Source organism: Polyodon spathula, chromosome 6, assembly GCF_017654505.1.
Source record: "Polyodon spathula isolate WHYD16114869_AA chromosome 6, ASM1765450v1, whole genome shotgun sequence".
NCBI lineage: Eukaryota > Metazoa > Chordata > Actinopteri > Acipenseriformes > Polyodontidae > Polyodon > Polyodon spathula.
Window position 1 is genome coordinate 69,250,144 of NC_054539.1, and position 26,764 is coordinate 69,276,907.

General features: G+C 38.3%; 2 protein-coding genes across 2 annotated transcripts; one reads left to right on the forward strand and one right to left on the reverse strand.

The window, feature by feature from the left end:
- Nucleotides 1-1,779: 1,779 nt before the first annotated feature.
- Nucleotides 1,780-13,106, reverse strand: cpsf3 (cleavage and polyadenylation specific factor 3). Its single transcript, XM_041253884.1, has 18 exons — nucleotides 12,920-13,106; nucleotides 12,257-12,320; nucleotides 12,074-12,171; nucleotides 11,825-11,953; nucleotides 11,369-11,546; nucleotides 10,728-10,817; nucleotides 10,076-10,226; nucleotides 9,782-9,957; nucleotides 9,376-9,534; nucleotides 9,013-9,159; nucleotides 8,413-8,565; nucleotides 5,770-5,878; nucleotides 5,268-5,366; nucleotides 4,944-5,038; nucleotides 4,468-4,555; nucleotides 4,075-4,144; nucleotides 2,767-2,852; nucleotides 1,780-2,552 (listed from the first exon to the last, which is right to left on the reverse strand). Exons 1-18 carry the CDS (start codon nucleotides 12,988-12,990, stop codon nucleotides 2,419-2,421), a joined length of 2,097 nt encoding a protein of 698 aa, XP_041109818.1. The 5' UTR covers nucleotides 12,991-13,106; the 3' UTR covers nucleotides 1,780-2,418.
- Nucleotides 13,107-15,088: 1,982 nt separating this feature from the next.
- On the forward strand, nucleotides 15,089-24,238 carry LOC121317539 (integrin beta-1-binding protein 1-like). The gene is made up of 7 exons (XM_041253574.1): nucleotides 15,089-15,182; nucleotides 19,767-19,886; nucleotides 20,528-20,632; nucleotides 21,881-21,985; nucleotides 22,768-22,860; nucleotides 23,129-23,278; nucleotides 23,778-24,238. Exons 2-7 carry the CDS (start codon nucleotides 19,815-19,817, stop codon nucleotides 23,847-23,849), a joined length of 597 nt encoding a protein of 198 aa, XP_041109508.1. The 5' UTR covers nucleotides 15,089-15,182; nucleotides 19,767-19,814; the 3' UTR covers nucleotides 23,850-24,238.
- The last annotated feature ends 2,526 nt before the right edge of the window (nucleotides 24,239-26,764 follow it).

Sequence of the window (26,764 nt, forward strand, 5' to 3'; positions counted from 1 at the left end):
GTATGAACATAAGTTCTAGAAGGAGAAAAGGCCATTCGGTCCACCTGTGCTCGCTTGCTTTGATACAAGTGTGATCCGTTAGCACTCATGACAGGAAAACCAAAAAAAATACCCTAACCAGGTTAGTAAAGGAAATGAAACCTCCGGGAAACAGACCACCCATCCTCCAGATGGCTAGTTATTATGGTCACATTTTTCTGTGAAAAAGCTCCTTCTCCCTTTGGTTTTGAATATGCCCTTCTTCAGCTTCCAACCGTGGCCCCTGGTTTTGTTCTCTATGATCTGTGAAAAATAATTCTCAGCAGTTCCTTTGTTAAACCCCTTGACCATTTTAAATACCTCTATTAAATCACCTCTGAATCTCCATTCTGGGCTCTACAGATTCAGCTCTTTCAGTCTCTCTTCATACGACATGCCCTTCAATCCTACAATTAATCATGTTGCTCTGCTCTGTACTCTCTCCAATGTCTCAATGTCTTTCTTATGATATGGGGACCAGAACTGTACACAGTATTCTAGGTGTGGTCGTACCAGTGCATTATATAATTTTAATACAGCTTCTCTAGATTTGAATGAAACTGTCTTGGCTATATAACCTAGCATTCTATTTGTCTTGTTAATAGTTTCTCCACACTGTCTAGTTGACTTTTCATACCTAGCTTCTCCGCACTGTCTAGTAACTTTAGAGTTTTATCCACTACTAGCCTCCCCAAGCTTGAATCTTGTCTAAATCCCGTTTCATTATTAAAGTTGCTGATTGGGAATTGGCTACCCCTGCCAGTTTTGTGTCATGTTTTCTCTCTGCTTTCTATCTTGTAACCAGTTATGAATCAATGCTGCTATTTTACATTTATTCCTATTAATTTCATCTTTAGGTATAGTCTTTCGTGCGGTACTTTGTCAAATGTTCTTTGAAAATCTAAGATGATGTCGTATGCACTGTCCTTGTCTAGCAGTCACCTCCTGAAAGAAATCTAGCTTAAAAAGATCCTAAAGCCATGTTACTTATGTTTTTAAGCAGATGGGGCTAGATCTTTAAAACCAGGTTTTAATGTTATATTCAGTGATTTCCTTGGTGTGTATTATTTACAGCACATGGTAATGTACAAATCTAATTTAATTCTCTGACATCAAAGTACAATTGAAGGGCGTGATCCCCACAGCTATACACAACACTGCAGTAAGATCTACTGCATACAGAAATATTAGGACTCCTCACCTGGGGTTGTTTCTAAATTAAGTTTATGATATCTCCTGTGCAACTAGATAAACTTCTGCCAGCTCCAGGCTGCAAAGTACTGATCTCAAAAAATAAATAAAATAAAAAGCCCATCAAACTCATATTTCATGTGCTGGTAAGTATTTTGTTGGTTTAAAAATTACACAGTGCTTCTGTCATGTAACAAGAACCTAGATCTTTTCAATAGTCTGTGTGTGTGTGGAGGTCACCCTGAAACCTACTGTAGCAGGTAGTCTAATGAAGGTGTGGTATTGAAAAACACACATCAGATCAGGTAGTAAATAATGCAGCGATGCTGACAGCGTAAGGGCCGAGAAGCGTGAGAGTCAGATGTACAACATAAGCAGATAAAAGCTTGGTACTTAAGTGCTGTCTGGGACTATGGATTTACCAGAAGCTACAGTAGGTTGCGTTGGGAACTACTGAAAACAGAAGAAAAAAAAGGAACACTCCTTGACCCATCAGAAACTGTTAGACCTATATCCCACTTGGAAAGTATTCTAGAAGGTTTGAAGAACTGAGAAAACAAAAATACAATAAAATATCTGAAAAAGCAATTTATTCAAGTCATTCCTCAGATGCTGCGGCTAATATTGTGTATACTAATTGAATAATTATGTCATTCAATCTCTGAAAATGACACTGTCGCAGATGACCCTTGAGTATTAGAAATTACATACTGTAGTTTGTGTCACAAAAACAACATTCCTTTCCTAACCAAACTATGGTGCAATACAAGATTTCAGTTCTTTAAAGAAAAAAATGTACATACAACTGATAAAAGAAAACACATTTAAAAAAGACATGCCACGTTGTTACTTTTTCTTTTTATTCCATAAAAAATATTTTTTAGACATCAACTATAATTTTTTCAAAGCCAGTGAGATGTATTTTTATCCCTTTTTTTATTATCAAAAGCATAATAAAGGTCTGTCACTTCATCTCAGGTTAATTTTGGGACTCAAGTGGACTAGTTTTGAAATATTCCTTCCAGAAAAATGGGAACAAAAAGAGAAAGTTTTGAAAATTAGCCCGCAGTCAACTACTGATGAACACAATGGCTCATACAAGAACAGCTCCTAAGATGAGCGTGTCTATTTTTAGCAAGCCATTTTGTTGTTCCAGCAGGATGGGGGCACGGTCTCCTGCAGCGTGCCTTCTGTAGTTTAATTTTCTCTTCAGAGGGCAGGGTTAAGGGCATCGTAAAGTCTCTGCACAGCCAGCTCCACCATTTCCTTCAGGGACTCATCGTCTGCACTGCCCTCCTCGTAATCCACCGTCTGCAAGAAACAGAACGCTGGGGCTGAAACCACTCACCACTGCCATGAAAACACTCGACCAACACTCCAGCTACTCCAAAGTGAAACCCAGGGCAAACCGCCTGTGTTGAGCTCAAATATACTATATATATATATATATATATATATTTATATATATATATATATACTATATATTCCGATTTACTAAAAAGTAAACCCTAGAACGATTTTGAGTCGTAACAAGAGATATGAGAGTGAGCACAGGACGGTCCAACTTAGAATTCGTCAGAAGGGTAGGTGTCATTGACTGTCTAGCAAAAATTTTTTGGTGTGAAACTTTTCCAAACATGTCCCTATAGAGATTAAAATAGTTTTAACCTGATGAAGAAACTCCAAAATGGACTTGGATACAGAGATTAAATGGTTACCTGCATAAAAATCATACACGAAATGCAGCAAACACAATTTTAAACCTAACAGAACATTGGGCATTGCCTCAGCCTATCACGTTGCACCATTTCAGATCATTATCTACCAAGGAAGGCCTGCTAGTGTAAACAAAAAGCCTAATTTCTGTGTTTTAAACAAGCAATATCAATCCACTTGAATCACTAATATATATATATATATATATATAAAATCAAAAAAGATAAATAAACTGGAGAAAGTGGTGTTGAAAGTTAGTATTTAGGGAATAGACCGCTAAACTAGTACAACGTAACTCATCATCATAGACTTATCTATATAAAGGCAGGTCTCATTCACCTCTTCACCTCCCTGAATTACATACAAACACTGCATCGCTCAATGTAATACTTAAATAATAAATTCTCCTAATTTGAATGGATTGCATGGGTCCCCACATAACATTTTAGGAGTTTATGTTAACCTAGGATTGCTATAATATTAAAGTATGTACAAACATAAGTTTTCTGTTATTATAACAGCCCAACACTGAAGTAAACAATGAAGTAAATAATATTAACGTTAACAATTACAATATATTTGAACATAGTGGTACCTCAGAACACAAATCGAGAGAGCATTCAAAACCTTCCAGACAACTGTTGTAAGCAGTATTTAAGCGTTAATGACCTCCATGTCAGTCTCTAATTGGGAGATAATGACCTGCAGGTTGTTGAAAGCCCAACCACCCCCTCAGGTCATTATCTGCCAGTTACAGACTGACACAGAGGTCACTAAACCTTAAATACTGCTTGCAACAAACAGCTGGATAGACTCAATGGTAATTCTCCTTTACATGAATAGTGTCCATATGAGTTAATGCAACAGCACTTACAGACAACAGCTACTTGTTACTTCTACCTGTCAAGTTTCACTACTCTGCCGTGGCCATTCTCCCTCCCCTACAGCAGCAGCGCAAGTGGCAGAGTGTCTTCATAACCACACTGTATTAACAACATGTATCTCTGAAAGTGTTCTTGAAATCACATACTTTTCAAAGTTATGAAAACTGATTCAAATGCATTGACAATGAAGCAATGCTCTTTAAGGGTCGGAAAATGTATTTCAAAAGCTTAACTGCCAAGCCATTAAAAATATCATTGCACTTACTGTAGCATAACTTCCAGTCTCTTCTGGTAGGTTTCCATATCAACTCTATCCTGTTTGGCATTTGCCATGGCTGTAAGTGAAGAGCATACTGTTAACAGGTCAGTGCCCTACAAGACTGCACTGGCACACCTAATAAGATGTACCGTTATCTCTTTTGTGATCAACTGCAGCTAAAAGACCAACTGATAAAAACCATGTCCCATCATATGAAGGACAAGAGATATGCAATTATACAGGGTATGGGAAAAATATAAGGCTAGTGCCCTTTATTGAATGGTTTTCCTTCAATTTACAAATGCTCTTCATCTGTGCACTACTTTAGAAAGGTCTGGGCTACCTTTCAGCACCCATCGCAATAATGTGACAACAAGAACCCAACTAAAATGTCCTGACCTTTCTGAGCCTTGGGATTGGACTGCACCTCCAGGACGACGGTGGTCACTGCGTCAGCGTACATGTCATTTAATGGATTGGCAATCCACTGGGAAACATAAAAAACACAATGGTGAGAGAGCATCTCTTACACCAGCTCTCTCGTCTACTCCAGCTGTAACTTTGCTCATCCCCCCTCCACATTTCCCTATTGCATCTCTTCAGCCCAGAATATCTAGAATAATACTTTGTTAAATGAAAAGTCTGAAGTCTGTTTGCCAAGAATTTTCCATCATTTTTGTCCATATAAAAGCACCAGGAAATCCTGGTTTGATCACAGCCGCTCTTTGTGGCTGCTTAGCTGGATGTGGTTATATGTAAGGGAGAATCATTTTTATTTCTAATTGCCACCTGAAAGTTGATCAATATTTAAACCCAGCTCTAAGGTTACCCATGTCCGCTTTCCTTCACACCGACCCACTCTCCCCTAACCTCACCTCCAATACCACCATTCCGGGTTCCTGCACCAGTGTGATGTTTTTGAAAACCTTTAGTGCAGGCCTGTCATGAGTCTCAATTTCTTCAATATTCCCTAAAACAACAAGGAAAGAACACATAGGGTAAGCTGAGGCACATAATCCAAAACATTCAGTAGCACAAAACACAATATTATCCCCTTAACCTCCAACTATCTGCCATTTTGTCTGACCATTACTCAACAACAAAAGGTCAACTATGATTCCTGATTCAGGGGGGAAAAAACATGACAGATATCTGAAAATTGAACTGCAAAATAAGATTTAAAGTATAAAGTTACAAACCTGCTATATTGCGTAGCTGACTCTCCAACAATGTGAATGGGCCTGTAAAAGGAATCGCCTGGGTCTGTTTTACTGTGCTCATTGATAGTTCTGTATAATCTGAAAAGACAAGAAACACATTCATCATCATAATATTAATAATAATAATCTTTATTTTTATAGAGCACCTTTCATAGTAGACCACCATCACAAAGCGCTTTACAAGATAAGAGCCTAGGGTGTGTGCACTATGCATCAGCTGCAGAGTCACTTACAACAACATCTCACCCGTAAGACAGAGCACAAGGAAGTTAAGTGACTTGCTTAGGGTCACACAATGAATCAGTGGAGGAGCTGGGATTTAAACCGGGGACCTCCTGTTACAAGCCTGTTTCTTTAACCGCTAGACCATAAAGCCTCCTATAATCTCCTTCTTGATCTGCGGAGATTGCTGCTGTAACGCCACAACAAACCCCCAGAGAGGAAATATGTATAGGTAGCATTAAAGTCAAGCACTACTTACTGGACAGATCTGATGGAGTGAGTATGTGGTAGTTGAAGTTCCGTTTCACAAGTATTCCTGAAACTCTCTGACCTTGTTCACTTTTTTTGTCCGCCAGGGATCCCATAACCTAAAAGAAAAACTGGAAAAATAAGAAGCCTGCAAAGCTTAAAAAAAAAGGTAATATTCAATTCTAAAAAGACACTCTGATCAAGACATTACTCCAATAGATGGCTAGCTAGCACAGCGAGTTAATTCACTTACTACCTTTTAACCTCAGTAGGGTCCAGTATATACATATGGAGACCTATTGATTTCTTTATTGTATTTATAAATAGGGCCTTTCATAACATTGTATCTCAAAGAGCTTTACTGACAGTATGTATCATTATCAAGAAACAAGACAGAACAGTATAATCACACAATTAACAAAATATAATGGTATTAATAATGACAATAAATAATAGCAAATATCTAAATAGGACAATTAAAAAAAAAAAAAAACACAAAGATACAGGAAATAAGTAAAAATCAAAATAAATAAAGAAGAATAACAAATAAAAATAAATAAAGAAGAATAACAAATAAACAGATAAAAATAGATTAGGTTAAAAAAAAGCTGATCTATAAAAACAAGACTTTAATCTTGATTTAAAAATCCTGACCGAAGCAGCATAGGAAGGCAAAGAGTTCCAAAACGCACTCTCTCCTCTCCTTTTCAATTTCACCATTGGGAGGCACAAAAGTCCAGCGTTAGCTTACCTGAAAGTGCGCAGAGGTTTATGTGGGGACAGAATCTCTCTTAGGTACTCTGATGCTGAGCCACTTAGTGCTTTATATGTTAACAGTAAGATTTTAAAATCAATTCTAAAATGTATTGGAAGCCAGTGCAATGAGGCCAACACAGGAGTTATATGAGCTTGTTTTTTGGTTCTAGTCAGAACTCTCGCTGCTGCATTCTGAATAAGCTGTAAACGTGACAAGACATGATGTGGAAGTCGAGCAACTAAAGCATTGCAAAAATCAAGTCTTACAGAAACGAAAGCATCAGCCAAAGAAAAGACCTGATTTTAGCAAAAAAGACACTTTTATAATTTTTCAAGTATGTGCCTTGAAACTCAAACCAGAATCAAATATAACCCCACGTTTCTTATTAGAGGTCAGCTTGCCCAAATCATTTTTAAGAAGTTCAAGCTCTAGTTGTTGCTGAGAACCAGACAGCTAGACTTCAGTCTTATCCGAGTTTAATTGCAGAAAGTTTTGAGACATCCAGCTTCTGATGTCAGCAAGACACTGTAGTATGACTATAATATCAGCAGTCACCAGGTTTTACAGAAATACAGATCTACAGTTCACAAATTTGGAATACCGAGGCACCAAGAAATGACCAAAGCTAAGGTATGCCCATGATGTGTGTAGGTCCTGTAACATGCTGAATATAATCAAGAGAATCTAAAAGCCTTAAAAATTCCACACAGTCTTAGGATCAGAGTCATCACGAATATTAAAATCTCCCAGTAAAAGAATTTGATCATGGTTTGCTGATAATGTAGACAGGAAAAGCACATTCTGATAAAAAATCGTGGTAGTATTTTGGTGGGTTGTAAATAATTCCAATAAGAACAAGTAAATGACCATTTAACCGTAAAGGCAGATTCAAATGAATAGCGCTCATCAACACTTTGTTTACATGTGAAATCCATACCAAAAATAGTGGCAAGCCAGCCCCCCACCCAACAGGGGGGTGCTTTCTGAATAAAATAATTATTAGGAGACGCCTCAATCAGAGAAATATCTTCTTCAACTTGGAGCCAGGTTTCAGTTAAAAATAAAGTCAAGGTTGTGATAACAAAATCATTAACTAAAGGAGCTTTACTGAGAGTGACCGTACATTAAGTAAAGCTATGTGTAAGTTAGCTGGGGGGGGGGTTAGATGAGTTGAAGAGATGGGAATGCAGTAAGATTTAGACAAACCCCTTACATTTTTTTTATGACTATAGAGCAAGCAGAGGTATTAGATTTAATGACTTCAATTAGATTTGGTACATTGACTTTTAAAATCCTCCCTTCCCCCATTTCTAGTTTAAGAGAGGTAGTTTGTGTTTCAATATTTGCTGCAAGCCTGCTAGCCCTCAGTTTTAAGTGCAGACCATCTTTCCTATAATATGCAGGTCTTCCCCAAAAGCAGTCCCAATTGTGTATAAAGCCAATTTTTTCTTTCATATACCAGTGCTTAAGCCAGTTGTTTAAGCTTCAATTCCATTGAACATTTCATCCCCTTTGCCCAAAAGAGGCAGCAAACCTGAAAGATAGACTTTATTCATATTGCTTTTTAAGACACATTTTTCACATATAAATTTATCCTCAAAGCAGGGTGCATTTACTACAACATATGTTTCACAGGATAAACAAACCATAGCTCGCATTTCACCTTCCACTTTGCTGATTCTCAGTCTGCTGTTACTTCAGGAGGTGGATTGCAGGCCTCAAGAATCCAAGAGTCTTCAGCAATTTGCTACCTCACCCCCTAAATAAGGGAGTTCCCTCCCACATCACCAGTGCCTTAGCTATCCTGTCTCCAGTGCTTCCACGTCAACAGACATTAACCCCTTTAGGAGAGAGCACGAGAATACACCCCCCGTCTGTTTGTGCAAAGCCCCCTACCTTTGCGAGTTTCTCTCCTCTGAAGTTAAGCGTCACAGCCTCAGTGTTGCGTGGATTGTGTACTTCGATATGAGCTTCATCATTGTCTTCATATTCACGGATCAGCGCAGCCTTCAGCCTGGCCATTTCATTCTGTTCACCGTGCACCAGGATCTGAGAATGTCCAAGATCAAGTCAGGCTTTTTATTCAAGTAAAATACAGCATTTTTACTGCTAACCAAGGAAATAGCAAAAAGAAGCAAAATCCCAACTTCCAATAAAATCTCAACTTGGCTAACAGAGAAACAAGCAGGTCAACAAGTTCAATGATGAAATCCAAACCCCAGACCTCTTGGATCTTTTTCCTTCACTCTTGCAACATCACTGCCCCCCTTAGCAATGCTTCAATGAACTATATCTCAACTAAATCATTCATAAGTTTGTTTTAAAATTAATTTATATAGATATCTTTACACCAACTGTGAACATTTTCATTCATTCAAATTGAACACATAGCCTTAAAAATTCTGATTATTATACAATAAAAAGGTTTACTAGAAACACATTTCTTTACCTCTGCTATACACCTACATCAGGCTGATCTGAAAGGAAAGAGCTTACCACATGTGGTGGTTTCAGTGCCCGGATGAACTCGCTGGTCTGCTGATAGTCTGTGTGAGCAGAGAAGGAGATGTAATCCACAGACATCTTCAGCTGCAGCTTCTGTCCGGACATAGTGGTGATCTCCTCTGGTTCAGACATGATGTGCTGCATGGAAGGAAGAAACTCAGATGAATTTAAAACAAATGTGGCAGCACTTACTGAACCTGTTAATAAACAGATGCATAAAAGATACATAGGACATACTATTGAGATAATTCAAGACAATTCAATTGAACTTGACTGCATCACATTACAGCATGTACTCTACCCTCTGGGAAGAACTGTGTCTCGATAGCTTTACTTGTTCATTAGGTTACCCACCTTGGCAAGGGTTCCTTCCACGCTGTAACCTGCAATGATGACGCCATTCCTCTTATCAGTGCACCAGCTCTCAAACAGTTCCCTGGACAGGCCACTCTGCATCATACCTGGGGAGGCCATGACCACGCTAGGGCCGATGTCGTCAAAATGATCCATGCTCTGGAAAAAGAATGATTGAAGTACTTTAGAGGCTCTAGGTTTGTTTGTGGTCTTCAGTTTAACTGGATATTAATTTACTTCACAAGCCATGGACAACGCAACTGAGAACATAATTATACTGCAGGTTATTTTTAACCTGATACAAGCAGTAACTAAAGCATGAGTCTGTGTGGGTTAGGGGGTGAGGTGGTGCAAGCACAAAACACACACACTCTTTTAGTCATTGTAAACAATCAACAGAACTGACTTTCAGGTTGCTGATGTGCTTGAAAACAAAGGGGTTGTTGATATTGATAGCCTTGCGGATCTTGTCGTTCATGGCATTGACGTAAGTTTGATACACTGCCATGCACTTCTTAGCCAGGGACGAGGCATAGTAGATGGGAATGTCATGCAGCTCCGGGTGATTCTGCCAGTATTCATCTGCAAATAAAAACAAGAAACAAGTAACACAGGGGCCTAACAGGAACAGATTCCCCTTCCCATACCCTCTACCTGTATGAAGGTGTGAAATCAGACACAAACAGGCAGGCACACACACCCAGAATAAGCAGCAGCTCCTGGGCTCTCCCCAAGGCAAACACAGGAATGAGGCACCTCCCCTCCCTGTTCACAATGTCGTGCACAGTGTTGCAGAAACGGGCCTCTCGTTCTTCCCTCTTCTCATGGATGTGGGTGCCGTAGGTGGATTCCTGGGGAGGAGGCAAGTATTGAGAATGGGAAGCCCTGAAAGCAGCTACCATTTTAAGGTACTTTTACAATTTAAAGAACACAAAAAGGGTTTAGTATATGAAGGGCAATGATCGCAGAATACCAATATGGAGCCTGTCAAGTTACTGTACGTGAGATTTTCTTGCACTTAGAATATATATAAAAATAACCGCAGAATTATCAAACAAGGGTAAATTGTTTATAATGTAAAAATTCATTAATATGATTATAGTAACCTAAAGCCGGATTTTTGTATCTATTTGTAGACAACAATTTGAGCATTTTAGAAAAATATTCCACTCACACGAGATGTCACTAACATTATTCTATAATAAACAAATAAATAAATAAAATATGTTTCTTGCTACTCCCACATACTCATTGAAGCCCCAAACACTACAAATGGCCAAACAAATCTCTAATGAGAAATGTTCCTAAGTATTAGAGGAGGTAGTCCTCCACAGGAATCTGAAGTCACGTACAATAATGAGAATATCAGGTTTGACACTGGGAATCTCTGCTGCCATCAGATGCCTGTCTTCTTGCCGAGAGAAGTCTCCTGTGTACAACAACTGTAAAGAAGAAAGAAAACCTTTTTTTTTTTTAGTGTCTCTTGTGGGCACACCAAAGCAAGTCCAAATGCAGTAGGATCACATCACTCTTTCCATATCTCTGGGATCCTAGACCGACAGTGCAGCTGGTTTCTCAGACCCTGATTAGCACAAATCTTGGAAAACATTGCGCTAGGGAAGGAAGACCAGTCCTAATCAGGGTGAAACCAGTTATTAATGTTTGGACCTAATTAGAATTTCAACTTTCAATCTCTAAAAGGATACTACTGGGGGCATACCTCATCATCCACTTGTATGCCCTTTTCCTTCACTTCCAAATACACCCCTTATAATAGGCATACATAATGTTACAAGTAAAACAGAGTTAACCAAGGCTCAACGTTAGTCAAATAAGACAAAACAAGAGCACACAGATTGGATTGCTCTGAATGCACATTAATGTGGTTTATGTAGTTTAGTTGTTGGCTGATCCCGAAAGCACAGGTCTACTCCCCATGTAACACTCCACCAAAACCCAGACAAGACAACAACAAAAAAATTAAAAGCCTTACCTTCACGCCAGCTATTTCAATCATGAACATGGCTGCCCCTAGAACGTGGCCGGCATGGTAGCACCAAAATTTGATCCCCGCTACCTCCTTCACTTCGTGGAAGTTGATGGTTTCAATTTTGTCCATGCTTTCTTCCAGGTCGGTCTCTGTGTACAGCATGTCATCTGCTGAAATGTTACTACACACAGATTGGAGTTAAAGTGAAAAAAAATACATGTTTTACACAAAAATTGCTAACATACATCCTCCAACCACAGCTTTAAATGCAAAATGTAAGAGTGACTTCAATTCTGGTGTAACGAGTGCCTCCGCTGGGCTATATCCCCAGCCGGGGGAAATAAATAAGCACACTGACTGACAGATCGCACGTCAAGTACATTAAAAACTACATCACACGAGGACCATTTCTTTCAGTCCCAACCTCTTTACTGTAAAGAGTATAGTTGTTTCACATACCTGACTTTTACATAATCTGACAGGAGCCAACGATAAATAGCTTTAGTTGCGTGAGTCATGAACGTCCTCCCTTTGAAACTTGTCTTCTGTAGAAACCAAGGCAAGGCCCCACAGTGATCCAAATGGAAACTAACACAAAAAATAAACATTCAAATGAACTGGTCCTATTCCAAACTACTTTTCTAAACCCTCCCACTTCCCACATGGAGGTCAAATCCACCCAGAGGATGCAATACCAGTTTGACTTACTGGCTTATAAGGAGAAGGTCAATCTCTGCTGGGTCAATCAAATCAATGTAAGGGAGAGCATCCATCCCCTCCAGACCAGGGTGGATACCACAGTCCAGCTGGAAAGACAATACAGAAATGTGACCCATATATCTAAGAAGGTATGAAGCAGAATTAGGGATATTGAATAGACTGCATACATACCATGATTTTTCTTCCCTTGAACTCCAGGATGATACATGACCTTCCCACCTCTTGTCCAGCACCCCTGTGAGGAGACAGTACAGAAATGTGTTTTAGTGCCGTAAACACGTCTTAGAATTAATTCAATAACGCAGTTTCAGTACTGTAACCTTCATCAGGAGTACACCAAACTGCTAAGGGATATACACAGCATGCATGGAAATGCTTCATTTTGCATAGCAGTAAAACCAGGAATGGATCAAACTATGAGTCTAATGAGACACACCTGAGCTTGTTACCGATAAACACTGTGGCGAATCAAGCTCGTAGTAAAACCTGGACTAGGTGAAACTGTTATGCAACAGGAGTCCTTGCACAGCTGTAATTACAAGATGTGAACTAGAACAGAATCATAAAAAAAGTACAGTACACGAAACAAATGTAACTATGACTTCTATTTATTTGTTTTGTATATCCATTCTGAAAAAAAAATGTTCACTGTTTTTATAATGTAGATCTAATATAATAGATAACAGCTCGATATCGAGAGAAAAAAATGCATTGGGCTAGCATTGTGGGAATACAAGACTGTGGTACATCTTGTAAAGAGTGCAAAAACGCACACACTTGTATGCCAGATTGAGTTTTTTGTTGTCTTCATCACGTAAATTATAATCTACTCACAGAGGTCTGATCAGGAGCTGGTCGCTTTCCTCCGCGGGAACCAAATTGTCTGCTTTTCTTTTTGCAGCCATTTTTACACATAAAAAGTATACTTAGATAGTCAGAAAAGTGAACACTCGGAGCATAACTAGAGCTAACGAAAGCTGTGCTACCCCAATCTCTGTCCTAACAAACGCGAGGACCCGCTAGCAAACTCCCGTTCCATCATACAAATCACGTCCGACTGACAAGCAAATCCCTATTAAACAGAGTTCCGCAAAAAGATTCTAGATCGTTTTGTTCTCTAGTCAGTGGCCTTTGGTGTGGGGTTCGGTTTAAAAGGAAGGTTTAAAAAAAGTTAAAGACCTGATACCGTTCTGTTTAAGCTGCCACACAATGATTAGGTTGTTTGTTTGGTTTTTTAAATATGTAAACAATATTCTTAATGCAATTTGAAAACAGTATTTGTAAGCAAGGTTCACTATGTATTATGTTATGCGTGTATTACATATAATGAACGGCGTAGATAACTAAAAATATCAATGATGTAACTATGCGAAGTAAAGAAATACTGCAGGTATTTAGTGATCTATTTGTCTCCCAATTTAAATCACTTATTCAGAAGACAACGTGGCACAAAAAGAAACATTTTTACTCGACATCACCTGTAATGGCTTGACTGAGAGAACCATGTCTAGCGTGCACGGCGGAAGGCAGCAGCAGGGCTGGTATTTAACGTAAGCACATACAAAGACATAAACCCGATATATGCTCCTTGCAAGGGAGCCGGCTTTTTGTTATGTGCTTCAGTGCGAGAGACCCTGGGTTAGCGTCCGACCTCCGCCTGTGTGAGGAGCCTGTCTGAAGGAACCGAGATCGCTACACATGGAATACTGCTGTCTACCAAATGCAAAGACACTATCTTAAATTGTGCTGTCTCTACCACACATAAACCTACAAAGGTAGAATACTTCAAAATGGTCATATCAACGTCAAGGGTTTATTTTTGTTGTACTACCCGTGCTCAGACATAGACTGGAGAATCATATTTCTTTGCTGATAATATTTTTATAATAAGGGTCAATATTGCACAACTTCAAGAGTCAGTAGCGGGATTCAAAAAAATATATAGCGTTACACGTCCCCACATGTTGCTACAACTGTTTTAATAACTTGCCTGTCATTTTAAAATATAACGTCACACGTCTACAACTGTTTAAATAAAGTAACTGTAATTTTTCTTTTCATTTTTAAATTCTTGACAACTTTTTAGTGTAGCGCCTTATTTTTTGGAACCCCGCTACTTAATACGTAATGCTTCTCTAACTAGCTTAGAAATGTTGTAATGTTTAGTAACATTTAAATAAAAGAGAGGGGTAATCCGACAAAATGTTCAGAAGCAGTTCAGCTGCATATCTATCAAGGTTTTAGGATTTTCATGAAGGAGCAGGCTAGTTTATCAGAATCAGCGTGGGCACTTCGGTACACAACAGCTTCAAACACAGTTCGTTTTATTGAACAGCCCACTAGTATTTTTAACAATTATCCACAAACAGCTTTTGTCTAAGAACGAAGTTGATTTCCTAACTTTCCCTACTTTTTAAATGTCATATTTGTGATGTTTGCTTCTTCTTCAACCAAACCTTTTTTTCCCACTTTGTTGTCTGGCTGCACAGTTCTTGAATATCATTATTTTCCTATTCTACGGTGCACTTCGAAATATCTTCCAAATTTAGACGGACACACCCTGAATACTGCTCTTTAATAGGAAAAAAATACAAAGCTCTCATGTTAGCCCAAATTAGAAACACATGTACACCATCTGTCTGGAAAAGTTTTTCATATTATTTAAACATGGAATAATAAGGTGTAGATTTTTTATGGCATACACCCTTAGATCCGTGCATAAACATAATATAAAGTTTTACATCTTGGATGGTCACACTAGATTTTTCTTAACTTTTATTTAATTGTGTGATACAAATTTTACTCAAAGTTTTTGGAGACACGATTTCAACTGTGACCTAAAAAGCCAGTTTTGAACCAAGAACATAAAGAGAATGGCAAACTTGAAGTCTCCCTACAGTAATTTTCCTAAATCATGCATTGTTAAATTAAAATGAAAAGGTAATGTTTTCAATGCTTAGTTATAGAGATGCGGCGCCTTTAAGCGGTGTGGGTGGATAGGAAGCGAAGTGTCTGGGGGAGGACTCGCCACAAACAGATAGAAGCGGGGAATGCGGCAGGTCTGAGTTCTACACCAATTTAAAACGAACACACACAGGTATGCCCTGTAAACTTCGCTTTTATGGCAATACTTTTTTTTTGTTATTATTTATTTTGCTGTTAAGTTTTTCAAATGTAATCATAGTTGTGTTATTTGCTGTGCTGTTCGTTTCATGAAACAAGAGGATGCGACAGGGTTTAGGGGTGGGGAAGGGTTTAGTTTCATAATAAGCGGTTCACGTTTTAAACAAGAGGGCTACATAAACGTGACCCTTAAAGTTACAGGTTAGTTGTGTCATTGACCCCGACGCATACGCGGATGTGGTAGGTAGATATGATACGGCTTTATTACCTTTAATTACTGTTACGGTAGTTTTCTGTGCGGCAACGCCGTCTGAGAAACATTTGATCAACTTGGCTGTTTATGTTACAAACCGACAAACCTTCCATTGCAGCACTTCGCCCTCGTTATGAACTAGTTCTGCAAGTCCCCAGTTGCTAAAACAGTACATCGTATTCCAATGTTTATAAGCCAAGTTTAACCTCCAGATGTTACCGTTATTTTTTGTATGGTTTCTAATTAAGCGTCAAATGTTTTTTCTGTATACAATTGGCAAGCTAACATGAAAAATTGGGTAGGTGGCAAAATGGGCTCAGTGACACGGGTACCGTACAGTGCTCGGTGATCTATATATCAGCAACCTTTTGTGTTGTCAGTACAATATATGCATAGATAGTCACAGACAAATGTACTGGCAAGCTACACCTAATTTAAGATACTTTCAGAAAACCTGTTAAATATAAGCACTGAGTGAACATTAGCCACTAACACCGAATACATCATTTCTAGTAATTTAACAAATACTCTCTCACAAAAAAAAAAAAAAGCACTTTCAGATATTATTCATGACAAAAAGTATTGGTGCCTTTACATTAAAGATCTGTTTAAATGTAATAGAACTAACTTAAAAATACATGTATTGATTGAAAACCATTACACAACAACTAAACTGCATTATAAAGTCTGTAGCCAGAGAAAGAGGCCATTATTTCCAGCATCTGTTGAATAAGAACGTTTTGGCACACAGCAGATGATGGTCAAGACAAAGGATTTGGATTCGTGTTTGAGAAAAGCACTGGTAGCAAACTACAGCAAAGAAAATGGCTACAGAACAGTTTCAAAGAAATATGCAATACCAACATCCACAATCACTGCAATGATCAACAGAATTCATTCAGCTGAAACGTTTTAAAAATAAGTGGACATCCAAAGAAAACGACAGGTACAGCAGGTGGGAGAATCGTCCGAGCAGCTAAAAAAGAACAACAAGATTAATAGGCAAGGACAAAGAGAGATTTAGAAGCATCAGGCATAATAGTGCATGAAAGAACTGTACAAAGCCATCTGAACACAGGAGAGTTGTATTCACAAAGAGCTCACTGTAAACCACTTTTAAATAAAATTAGTAAAACAAACCGTCTAAAATGTGCATAGAAATCAGGAATCTGTGGCATTCTTCAACAAAATGCTCTGGTCCAATGAGACAAAAAAGCAACAACAACTTGTCCCAAAAACTGACCGCAGTTTGTTTGGAGAAAAAAGGGAAAGCCTTCAAAGAAGAAAACCTGTACCTACTGTTAAACATGGAGGTGGTTCCATCATGCTATGGGGGTGTTTTAGCAGTCTGGGGACTGAAGACATTCGTGTGATTGAAGAGCGAATGAATGCAGCCATGCATCAAAACATTCTACACAGTACAATGAAACCTTAGCTGTTTATCTTCCAACGCGACACTGACCCAAAGCATACGGCTAAGTCAACTCAGGAATTCTTGAAGAAAACCAAACCGCTACTGTTTGTAATCTCCTTCACAACCACCAGATCTCTATCCAATAGAAATGCTTTGGACTGATCTGAAAAAAACTACATCCAAGCATTGGGTGTCCAGTCTTCCGAGGTGAAGGAAACAAGACATTGGGCCCAGATTTCATCAACAAGATGTAACGCACTTGTTGAAAATGATCATAAACACCTGAAAGCCATAATAAAAGTTAAAGGAGGACATGTGAAATACTAAAGCAGGGGGGCCAACACTTTTGTCCTGAACAAATATTTTAAAATAAAATAAGAATATTTTGCCCATGAATTATGGTATAATAAGTGAAGGGTGCCAATAGACTGCAACTGTGTGTGTGTGTGTGTGTGTGTGTGTGTGTGTGAGAGATTATATATATATATATATACACACACACACACATACAGTGGCTCTCAAAGTATTCACCCCCCTTGGACTTTTCCACATTTATTGTGTTATAACATGGAATCAAAATTGATTTAATTAGGAGTTTTTGCCACTGATCAACACAAAAAAAGTCCATAATGTCAAAGTGAAAAATAAAATCTACAAGTTGTTCTAAATTAATTACAGATATAAAACAGAAAATAATTGACACTGACTTCAAAATAGAGATGCAGATTTTATATTAAGCATCAAACAGATTATTCATGTCAGGGGTCTGTTAGTTAAGTCATCTGAGGAACTATATAGAGTATAGGATATGTGTTCTCTTACTGTTTTCCAAACCGTGTTGGTGAGATTTCTTGGGGGTATACTGTATACTGTTTTTAAGTGTCACGTACGAGGAGTTAACATTCCCAATTCTAATAAACAGCAAGGCCTGCTGAGTAGTTTATTTTACACTTTGGGATGTTCACCTCCGAGTTCACTGCACTTATATAAAAAAGTCATAGCTATTATTTTCCATTGCTTTATAGAAAAATACCTTAAAACGTATTATGCTACTGTGTCTTTCTTTTGCTTTTTGTTCTCGGATACCAGAATACATCTAGACATTCTTGCTTTTTTTCTTTGCTCTTTTCTGTGGTAATCTCCAAGGTTGCCGTAGTGATGGAATGGATTTTGTTCAGATTAAACTGTTTCCATTTCATACACTGCTGAAATCAAAATCTGTTGTGTATTGTGACATGACGTACGGCAAGGGAGCGATCTGATTGGTTGGAAAGGTTGTATAATAGTTGTTACTAAATGCTAAGTTAATAACATGAAACATGTAGACTGTGCAAGATGCTCTTTAGATATGGGATTGTAGAGCCCTGATATATTGCTAGTTTGTTATTATTTCCCGTCTTTTGGAAGCAGTTGATTTGACAATCTAACACCTGATGTACTTAGCCTAAATGTTGCTGTTGATACATGGCTCAATGTGTGCCCAGTGTATCGGTATCTGATTCAAATGCAGCTAAAGCTTTCTCTATGAGATTGGGTGGGAGCTTTATTTTAGCTTGCCCGTGGGGAAACGTGTTTACATTGCAGGCGTTTGCTGTGGTAACTGGCTGACGAAGGGCACAGTTTGAGAATCACTGTGCTGCAGAATCTCTGCCAGCCCCAGTTAGCCCCAGTGTTCATCTCATCCAAGGGCAGTTTTAATTGAAAATTGAAATAAACAGGGGCGAAAGATGTGGCAAAAAGGATTGGTATTTCAACCAACTAGATGATAACTATGTTCTCCCATGGTTATATTGTTGACATAATTGTTATATTTAAATTATAGTGCGAGTTTTCCGTCTATGTAAATGTAGAGGCAGTGTGGTCCAGTGGTCACTGACTGACTCACTGTGTGACCCTGAGCAAGTCACTTAACCTTCTTGTTCTCCATCCTGCGGATGAGATGTTAAATCAATGTCCTATTGTAAGTGGCTCTGTATATAATGCACATTTCACAGCCTACCTCTGTAAAGCCCTTTGTGATGGTGGTCCATTATGAAAGGCGCTATATAAAAAATAAAGATATCATGTTTGAAATATATGGAAGCCTGGTTTCAGAGGGTTAGGGTTAGATAAGGAGAGTTGAATAGATGTTGGCTATGTTCTCATCCTTCCTCTAAATATGTGAGGTACCTTGACCTAACATGGCTGCCATAGTTAGGTCATGTGACTTTTTAGGTTTCTAGTTGGTCGTGGCATCACACTGTTTAGGTCTGGTCTTCATATTTGATATACACCACTGTATACTGTGCTTATTGGGTGCCGTCCAGTAAAAATTAACTCTTTTGCTGACATGTCGTTTTAACCACTGGTTGGATCAGTGATAGAGACACACACTTTGAGATCACGTTTGTTGCAACTTACAATAAAGCTCAAACCTTTTGTGATTTTGAATTCATAATTGTAACATTTGAAATACTGCTTTTGGAAATTCAGTTAGCATCTGTATTTGTATTCTCTGTCAAGCTGAGCTATGGAAATCATCCAGACTGAATTACACACATGTTCTACGATTCACTCGTCCATTATGAAACAGTTTTGTAGCCACAATTCTAATACTTGGTGTCACTATTTATAGTTTACAACCACATTTGACATTTTTAAAAAATCCATTCACAAATGTCGTTTCTATTGCCGTGTTCCCCATTTCTATGTATTTGGTTGCAGTAAAGGGTTTTCCGTTTGAATCTGAACACCACCAATGCATGGCTGTGTGCTGCGTTATTTGGAATTTGCAAAACTCGAGTGTGTTTCCTTGGCAACACACCCAGATTTAGCCTCTGGTTGAATTTAACCCTGGGCTGGCATTGTTCGCTGAACTGTAATGTGTTTGCTAACTTCTGAGTGTTCATCAGAATTCTAACTCCTGCTGGAGAGCTGAAGCATTGGAGTCATGGTGAAGAATGTTTCGGAAAGGCAAAAAGCGACACAGCAGCAGCAGCTCCCAAAGCAGTGAAGTCAGTACAAAGAGCAAGGTGAGTTCACTCCTCTAGCAGCACATAGGAAAGGAGCAGAGAACTACAGCTTCAATACATACTGTATGAGTCTCCTTTGTTTTTAAATAATACTAGAAGTATGAATACCCAATAAGCAGTAAAACCCTTTCATCATCCATCCATGCAATTAAAATCCACCATGCTCATAGTCTGCTCACAGGACACCTGTTTGTTTGTTTGACGTCATATGAAGAGTGCTCTCATCAAAGTGAAGGCTTGAATGCTGTCAATTACAATATCTGACATGTGCTTGTCAGAGTGAATTTTAAGCAGTCGCAAACATCTGCTTGCTAAACGTGTGATTTACATAGTGATTGGACTACAGCTGCAACAGCAGAACAATTCAGGACCCAGAGGGAGCACTTGTGTTCATCTTTTACAGTTTAGAATGTTTAAAGTTGCAAACATTACATGTAATTCTTCATCTAACATGACATATTCTGATTTCTGGACAAATCCTCAGGGATAATAAATACACGCAGGTTTTAAGAAACGTAAAGGTTTGTGTTGAGTAATAATCCTGACTCGTGATCTACTGCTTCAAGACTGATGCCGCTGGTGTAACTCTGTTTTGTGTTGTGGTGCAGTCCTTCACGCTGTCTGTCTGTCCCTGTGATCAGTCTGTAGATTCCAGCCTGGGCGGTCTCTCCAGATCCAGTACAGTAGCCAGCCTTGACACCGACTCTACCAAGAGCTCAGGTACTGACGACAGCCCCTTTATTCATGTGACAAAACAACACGCCTTCACAGCATCCTTCAGTCCCTTTATTCATGTGATGAAACAGCACTCCTTCACAGCATCCTTCAGTCCCTTTATTCATGTGATGAAACAGCACTCCTTCACAGCATCCTTCAATCCCTTTATTCATGTGATGAAACAGCACTACTGCAGGGCATCCTTCGCACATGCGCTGGTGTGCTTGTTCATGAAGCAGTCCTGTCCATGTGCTAGAACTGGCTTTAGTACCCCTTGCCTTGTCAGCAGCTGACTTGTCCAGAAGGCAGATTTGTCTCTCAGGTTGTTAAATCTCTTTTAAAAGAAAACAGATTGAGTATTCAGCATGGTGCTGTTGGAAATGTTGCTGTTTTGAGTAAGATGTTAACAGACGGCCTTTCTGCTGTGTAGACATGAAATATCCTGTGGTACTGCTGTGTATTTAGAGGTGCATTTTTACTTATTTATTTATTACCAGGAAAGCCCTTGAACTCTTTGAGATGTGGGGTCTGTTCAGTTGAGGATTCTAATAGGGCTGCTGTGTTTAAGTAATTAAAAGAAGGGCACTAACTGTGGTTTAACTGTGTCTCTTTGGTGCTTTAAGAGCAAGTAAAATGCCAGATATATGCTTCTACTTTTCATATTTTATAGTGTGGTAAATAATAGTAAACACATACTTAGCATAACCATGCCTTGGTAAACATAGATACAAAACAAACTGCCTAGTTTCTTATATGTTTTACCTTGTTTACCATTTTTGATTGAGTGTTTTGAAGTTATGGATAAGTATGGGAATGCCCATGGTAAGAAAAACATAGTGAAGTACCCTGTTAATCTTGTATAATACCAAGACCCAAGTACCAACAAGACGTTGAACAGAAAAGCTGAAAATTTTAAAAAGTATGTTTTTAAAAAAGCAGATATATATACACACTCTCTCTCTCTCTCTCTCTCTCTCTCCTCTCTATCTCTCTCTATATATATATATATATATATATATATATATATATATATATATATAGTAGTGGTTAAATATCGATGTTAAGATTAGTTGAATAGACCTCTATGTATTATACAGAAAAAAGGTTTTAAGGTCATGGGATTGGACACTAACACTCAAAACTAATGTCTGTACAGAATTTACAGACTATAAAATTGCTGATATAAGAAATTTAACAAAAGTGAGGCACTTGATCGGGAAGTCCGTTGTCGTGAAGTCTTACGGTGCATAAACTCAAAGCACATTTTGATTACATAGACGTTTCGTGTAAAGTATGTTGGGTCGATAGAGAAACTGCACTTTGAAATGTGCAGGACTCTACAGGAGCCTCTGGACTTGGTCAACTATATTGATGTGGCCCAGGTAAGTACCTTGTATGTCATACACCCAGCCTTGAATAAAGGATACTGAATTGCGAATTATTTCTCACCACATATGCTGCAATAAAGAATTTGACCTGATTTAGGTGTTCATGTTCAATGTGTCTTAAGTGATTATAGCTGATCAAAATAGTTCTGTACGTTTTCCCCGCCATACATAGACATTCAAATGTGCAGTTTTGAAAGAAACACATACTTTAGCAAACATGTATTTTAATGTAAATGGTATTAAATCTCAGTTTGTAAGATTTGTAATCCAAGACATTTCTTTAAATTCCAAATGCATTGAGGCTACAGTTGTGGTGGACTTGGTGAGTTTTAATATTTCCAGCAGTGACCTGAAATGTTGCATACTGATGGTGAAGTAGGTTACCCAATTTCATAATGAGTAGTTGCTGGCAGGATGAGTATCTGTGGAGTTTTGTTTCATAGTTTGTCCTGCTGGTGGCGCCAAAGGACTGCATAATGGTACAGTAATCTCCGGCTACGAACACCCCTCGGGAAGCAAGCAAAGTGTTCTTATAGCAGAGGTATTCTCCAAGACTGAGTTAGCCACCAGCCACCAGACTATAAATAAATACATATGTATTACTTGTTATGACGCACATGCATTAACATATGAAATTAACTGAATAAGTAAAAGCAAAACAATGGGCAAGTGTATGTTAATAAGCTATAATAATAAAGAAACAGACAAGCTAACATTAATAAAACTAAAGCAAAACAATTTTTTTTTTGTGTGTGTTTTTTTGTTTCTCTTTAAAGCAAGATGGAAAGCTACCCTTTGTGCCAATGGAGGAGGAGATGATCCTGGGAGTCTCGAAATATGGGGTCAAAGTCGCCCCAGTGGATCAGTGCGTGAGTGCTTTCATGTTAATGTTGTCTTTGGAAGACAAGGACCCAAGGTTGCTGTGCTGTGAGAGCATGCACAGGATAGACGTATTTGGAAATGCCAGTTCAAGGTTCTAATTGCTGCATTTCTTCAATTATTTTCATTTTCTTGCATATTTATTCAATTGTTCTGGTTGCTGCTTGTTTTATTGTTTTCCGGAAAAATCCTCTTGGGCTCGGTTTACAAAGGTGTCTCATAAGTACTATGATCTAAAATAGATTCTTGTTTTGACAGGGTGCACTGCACCGGCACCCATTGTATCTGATAGTCCACATGCTGTGTTACGATGACGGCTTGGGAGCTGGTAAGAACATCCTGGCTCTGAAAACAACAGATTCCAACCAGGAAGAATGCAACATCTGGGTGTACCAGTGTAACGGCTCGGTAGGTGTGAGATGGCACGGCAGTACAGAGGAATGCATTGGTCCTGACATTGCTACTCTATTCCATTAAAAGGGCTTCATTTGATCAGCCTATATCCCACTGCGATAAGCTAAAACTGGAATTTTTAGAGCCTTTTACAGCACTTGAGAAGCCCCCCCAGATTACCCCCTTTGTCTTTGAGATACAAAATTGTAGTTAATGCAATCCAGCTGGATTCCCTGTGCTGTAAAGTGCTCAACAATGTGCAGTGATCCCCACAGAAGATGGCTTTAGCAGTACAGAATAGATAACTGTCTCTCGAAACGGCAGAGAAGGGCTGTCAGTAAAAAAAAATAAATGATAATCAATTAGGGGTATTGCAAGCCCTTAAATCCTGACATGCTCACTGCAGTGCCTGAACGGAGATTAATAAAATTATGGTCTTGTTTTGCATGATTGCATGCATCACTGCGAGATATATATATATATAATTTTTTTTTTTTTTGTATTTGTTCGGCAGGAACAAGCACAGGCCATTTGCAAGGTGCTGTCAACAGCCTTTGACTCCGTTTTAACATCTGAGAAATCTTGACACACACCCCCCCCCCCCCCCCCCCCGATACTATGTGGATTAATAAGCATCATTAGGAACAGTGGAATAACGGGAGATGCTGCCAACAGCTGCGAGTTGGAAATTTCCAACAATCCCTTGGTAGCACTGTGATTGTGAAACTACAGATAGATACCACTGTAGAATTGTGTAACTAATCTTAACTTATTAATGTGAAATCCAGAACCTCAAGCCATGTTTACAATGAAGAAACATTGTCTTGCGTTTCGTTTCATGAAGGGATGACTCGATGTTCAATAGTATTAACTCTAGCCTTACAGGAGGCTTCTGTCATTCTTATTAATAATAATAATAATAATAATAATAATCATCTTTATTTTTATATGGCGCTTTTCATAGTGGACCGCCATCACAAAGTGCTTTACAAGATACAAGACTAGGGTGTGTGAACCATGCATCAGCTGCAGAATCACTTACAACAACATCACCCAAAAGACGGAGCACAAGGAGGTTAAGTGACTTGCTCAGGGTCACACAATGAGTCAGTGGCTGAGCCGGGATTTGAACAAGCCTGTTTCTTTAACCACTGGACCACTGGCCTCCTCATGAAAAGTGGCAACACTTGGTTTGTCAGTACTATGATCAGCCAAGTGGCTGTTATGCACAAACCAAGTGTGCTTTAATTTTAACGAGCTGGTGAAACAAGTCTACGTTATTTATATTTCTTCATTCATTGTTACCCCCTTGTACGTTTTGAAATGTTGTATTTAGAATGTGTGTTGCCCATGTTCCGGTCAGATCCAAGGTACAATAAAGTGTATAAAGCTGCACTGCTGTCTGACCTCCTTAATTCCAAATAGCCTGGCTTTGTGGGACTTCCTGTTCTGTAATTCTTCCCTAAGTACAGTCACATTTTAAAAACACACGTTACATATTCAGAATAAATACTAAACACCATGAAGAAATGAAGGTGCTTGAATGCAGTTTTTGCTTAACATGTGATCTAGGCACCTTTGGTAATTACAAGCCTGTCGTTGATATTCGGCTGTAAATTCAAAATTAGAGCCATCAGTAACATGACTAAATAGATCACTGTTCGGAGTGTACCGTTCCGTTTCCAGCGATACATGTAATAGGCTACTTCTAGGATGCATAATACAATCAAACGATCATTTAACAGTCATTATTTGGTTAAAAGGACACAAATGTAACGTTACACCCCTGATCACCATGACCTACGTATCCACTGTTTGTACATGTCAAAGTGTCCAAATTCTAATATGTTTAATGTTTTTATATAATACCACTGTAGGTATGGGATGGTTGCCAATTAAAAAAATAAATAAATAAATAACTGTGTGCACATGACCTTATTTTTTGTTGACGGCCTAAATCCTCATTTCCTCCTGCAGCTTCTATAATATATAAAACAGACCAAATGTACATACTTCAGTAACACTTTTATTCATATATTTCCAGTGGATAAACAGTTGAAATGAGAATAGTGTGGCACATATGCTCTACTTTCAATCTCAGTTTACTGCAGTCAATACAGTGAAGGGTATATTTCATTTAGAATTAAGGTTATATATATATATATATATATATATATATATATATATATATATATATATATATATATATATAAACACACACACACACACACACACTCTGCTACCAAATCAAATCCATTACATAAAATTATTTTAAAACAATATATATTTAAAGTACTTTTGATGCTTTAAAACCTTATAAACAGCAAAATCAGGAGGGTGGTACTGTCCTGTTTCAATTGGAATTTTATTTATGGTCCCTTAAAATCTTCTACCTCTAAAACCTAAACAAATAAAAGATCTTCCATGTGAATTCACAGAACATCATTAAAAATGGAAATGAGCTTACGATCTGTGTTTTTGATTTTTGGATGTTTAAGTAGGCTGTTTTACCCTCTCTCATTGTTACCCCTTAATTGTGGTACCCCTGAAAATTTACTTTGGGTCTTAAAAAAACTTAGGGAGGGGGAAACCAAAAATGACAGGCCTTTAAATAATATGTGGTTTTCACCCAGATTATATTTCTGCTTTCATTGCAGTTTTATGGAATGCACACCACTAATCTCTCATTTTCTTCCATATAATTTAAGACTCATTTCTGTTTGCATCACATAAAGCAACACTGAATACCCATATGCCACATGTCAATATCATGTAACTGAATTTTAAGCAGTCAACTTTTACATAAACAATAAAAGGCTTTATTTTGTCTAGCACAAGCAGCGTTATTAAAAAAAAAAAGTACATTAGTCAGAAAGTTCAATAATGCATAAGCCGATTTGTGATCGTCCTCTGCCTAGATTGCATTCAGTGTTTTGCCCACCAATCAGGAACATTTTTAATATATATACCTCAAGCATTCATTAAAACATACTTAGTGCAGTCCATATAGCGTGCATCATATTTAAAATGCAATCTGTAATAAACCTCAATTTTGTATTTATATTGCTGCCCCCACAAAAAACAATGCTTTAAGTGTAAGGTCTTAAAACAGAGGTGCCTTGCAAACCCATCATAATCAGTATTTTATCACTAAACTCAGGAAAATGCAGTTCAAGCATACTCTCAGCAATTCCAACCATGTGTATATGAATTGTTCTAGCATCAAAGAGCAAATCCACATGGAGTGAAAGCTACATAGGGAGAATTCAAAGACAAAAAAGCATTGGTTTTATGAGCTGCCGACGGTGGCATTCAATCACATTTTGCGGTCAATGAGACATAATAGTTTGAACAGAGCTTTTGAATGGAAATAATGCAGCTCTGTATCATCTGACAATCTATTCCTCAGCATTGCTTTCAATAAAGTGCATTTTGGAACAGTCCTCTAAACCCACTTAAAAAATCGGGTCCATAAAATTTAAATAGTAGCATTCACTCCTT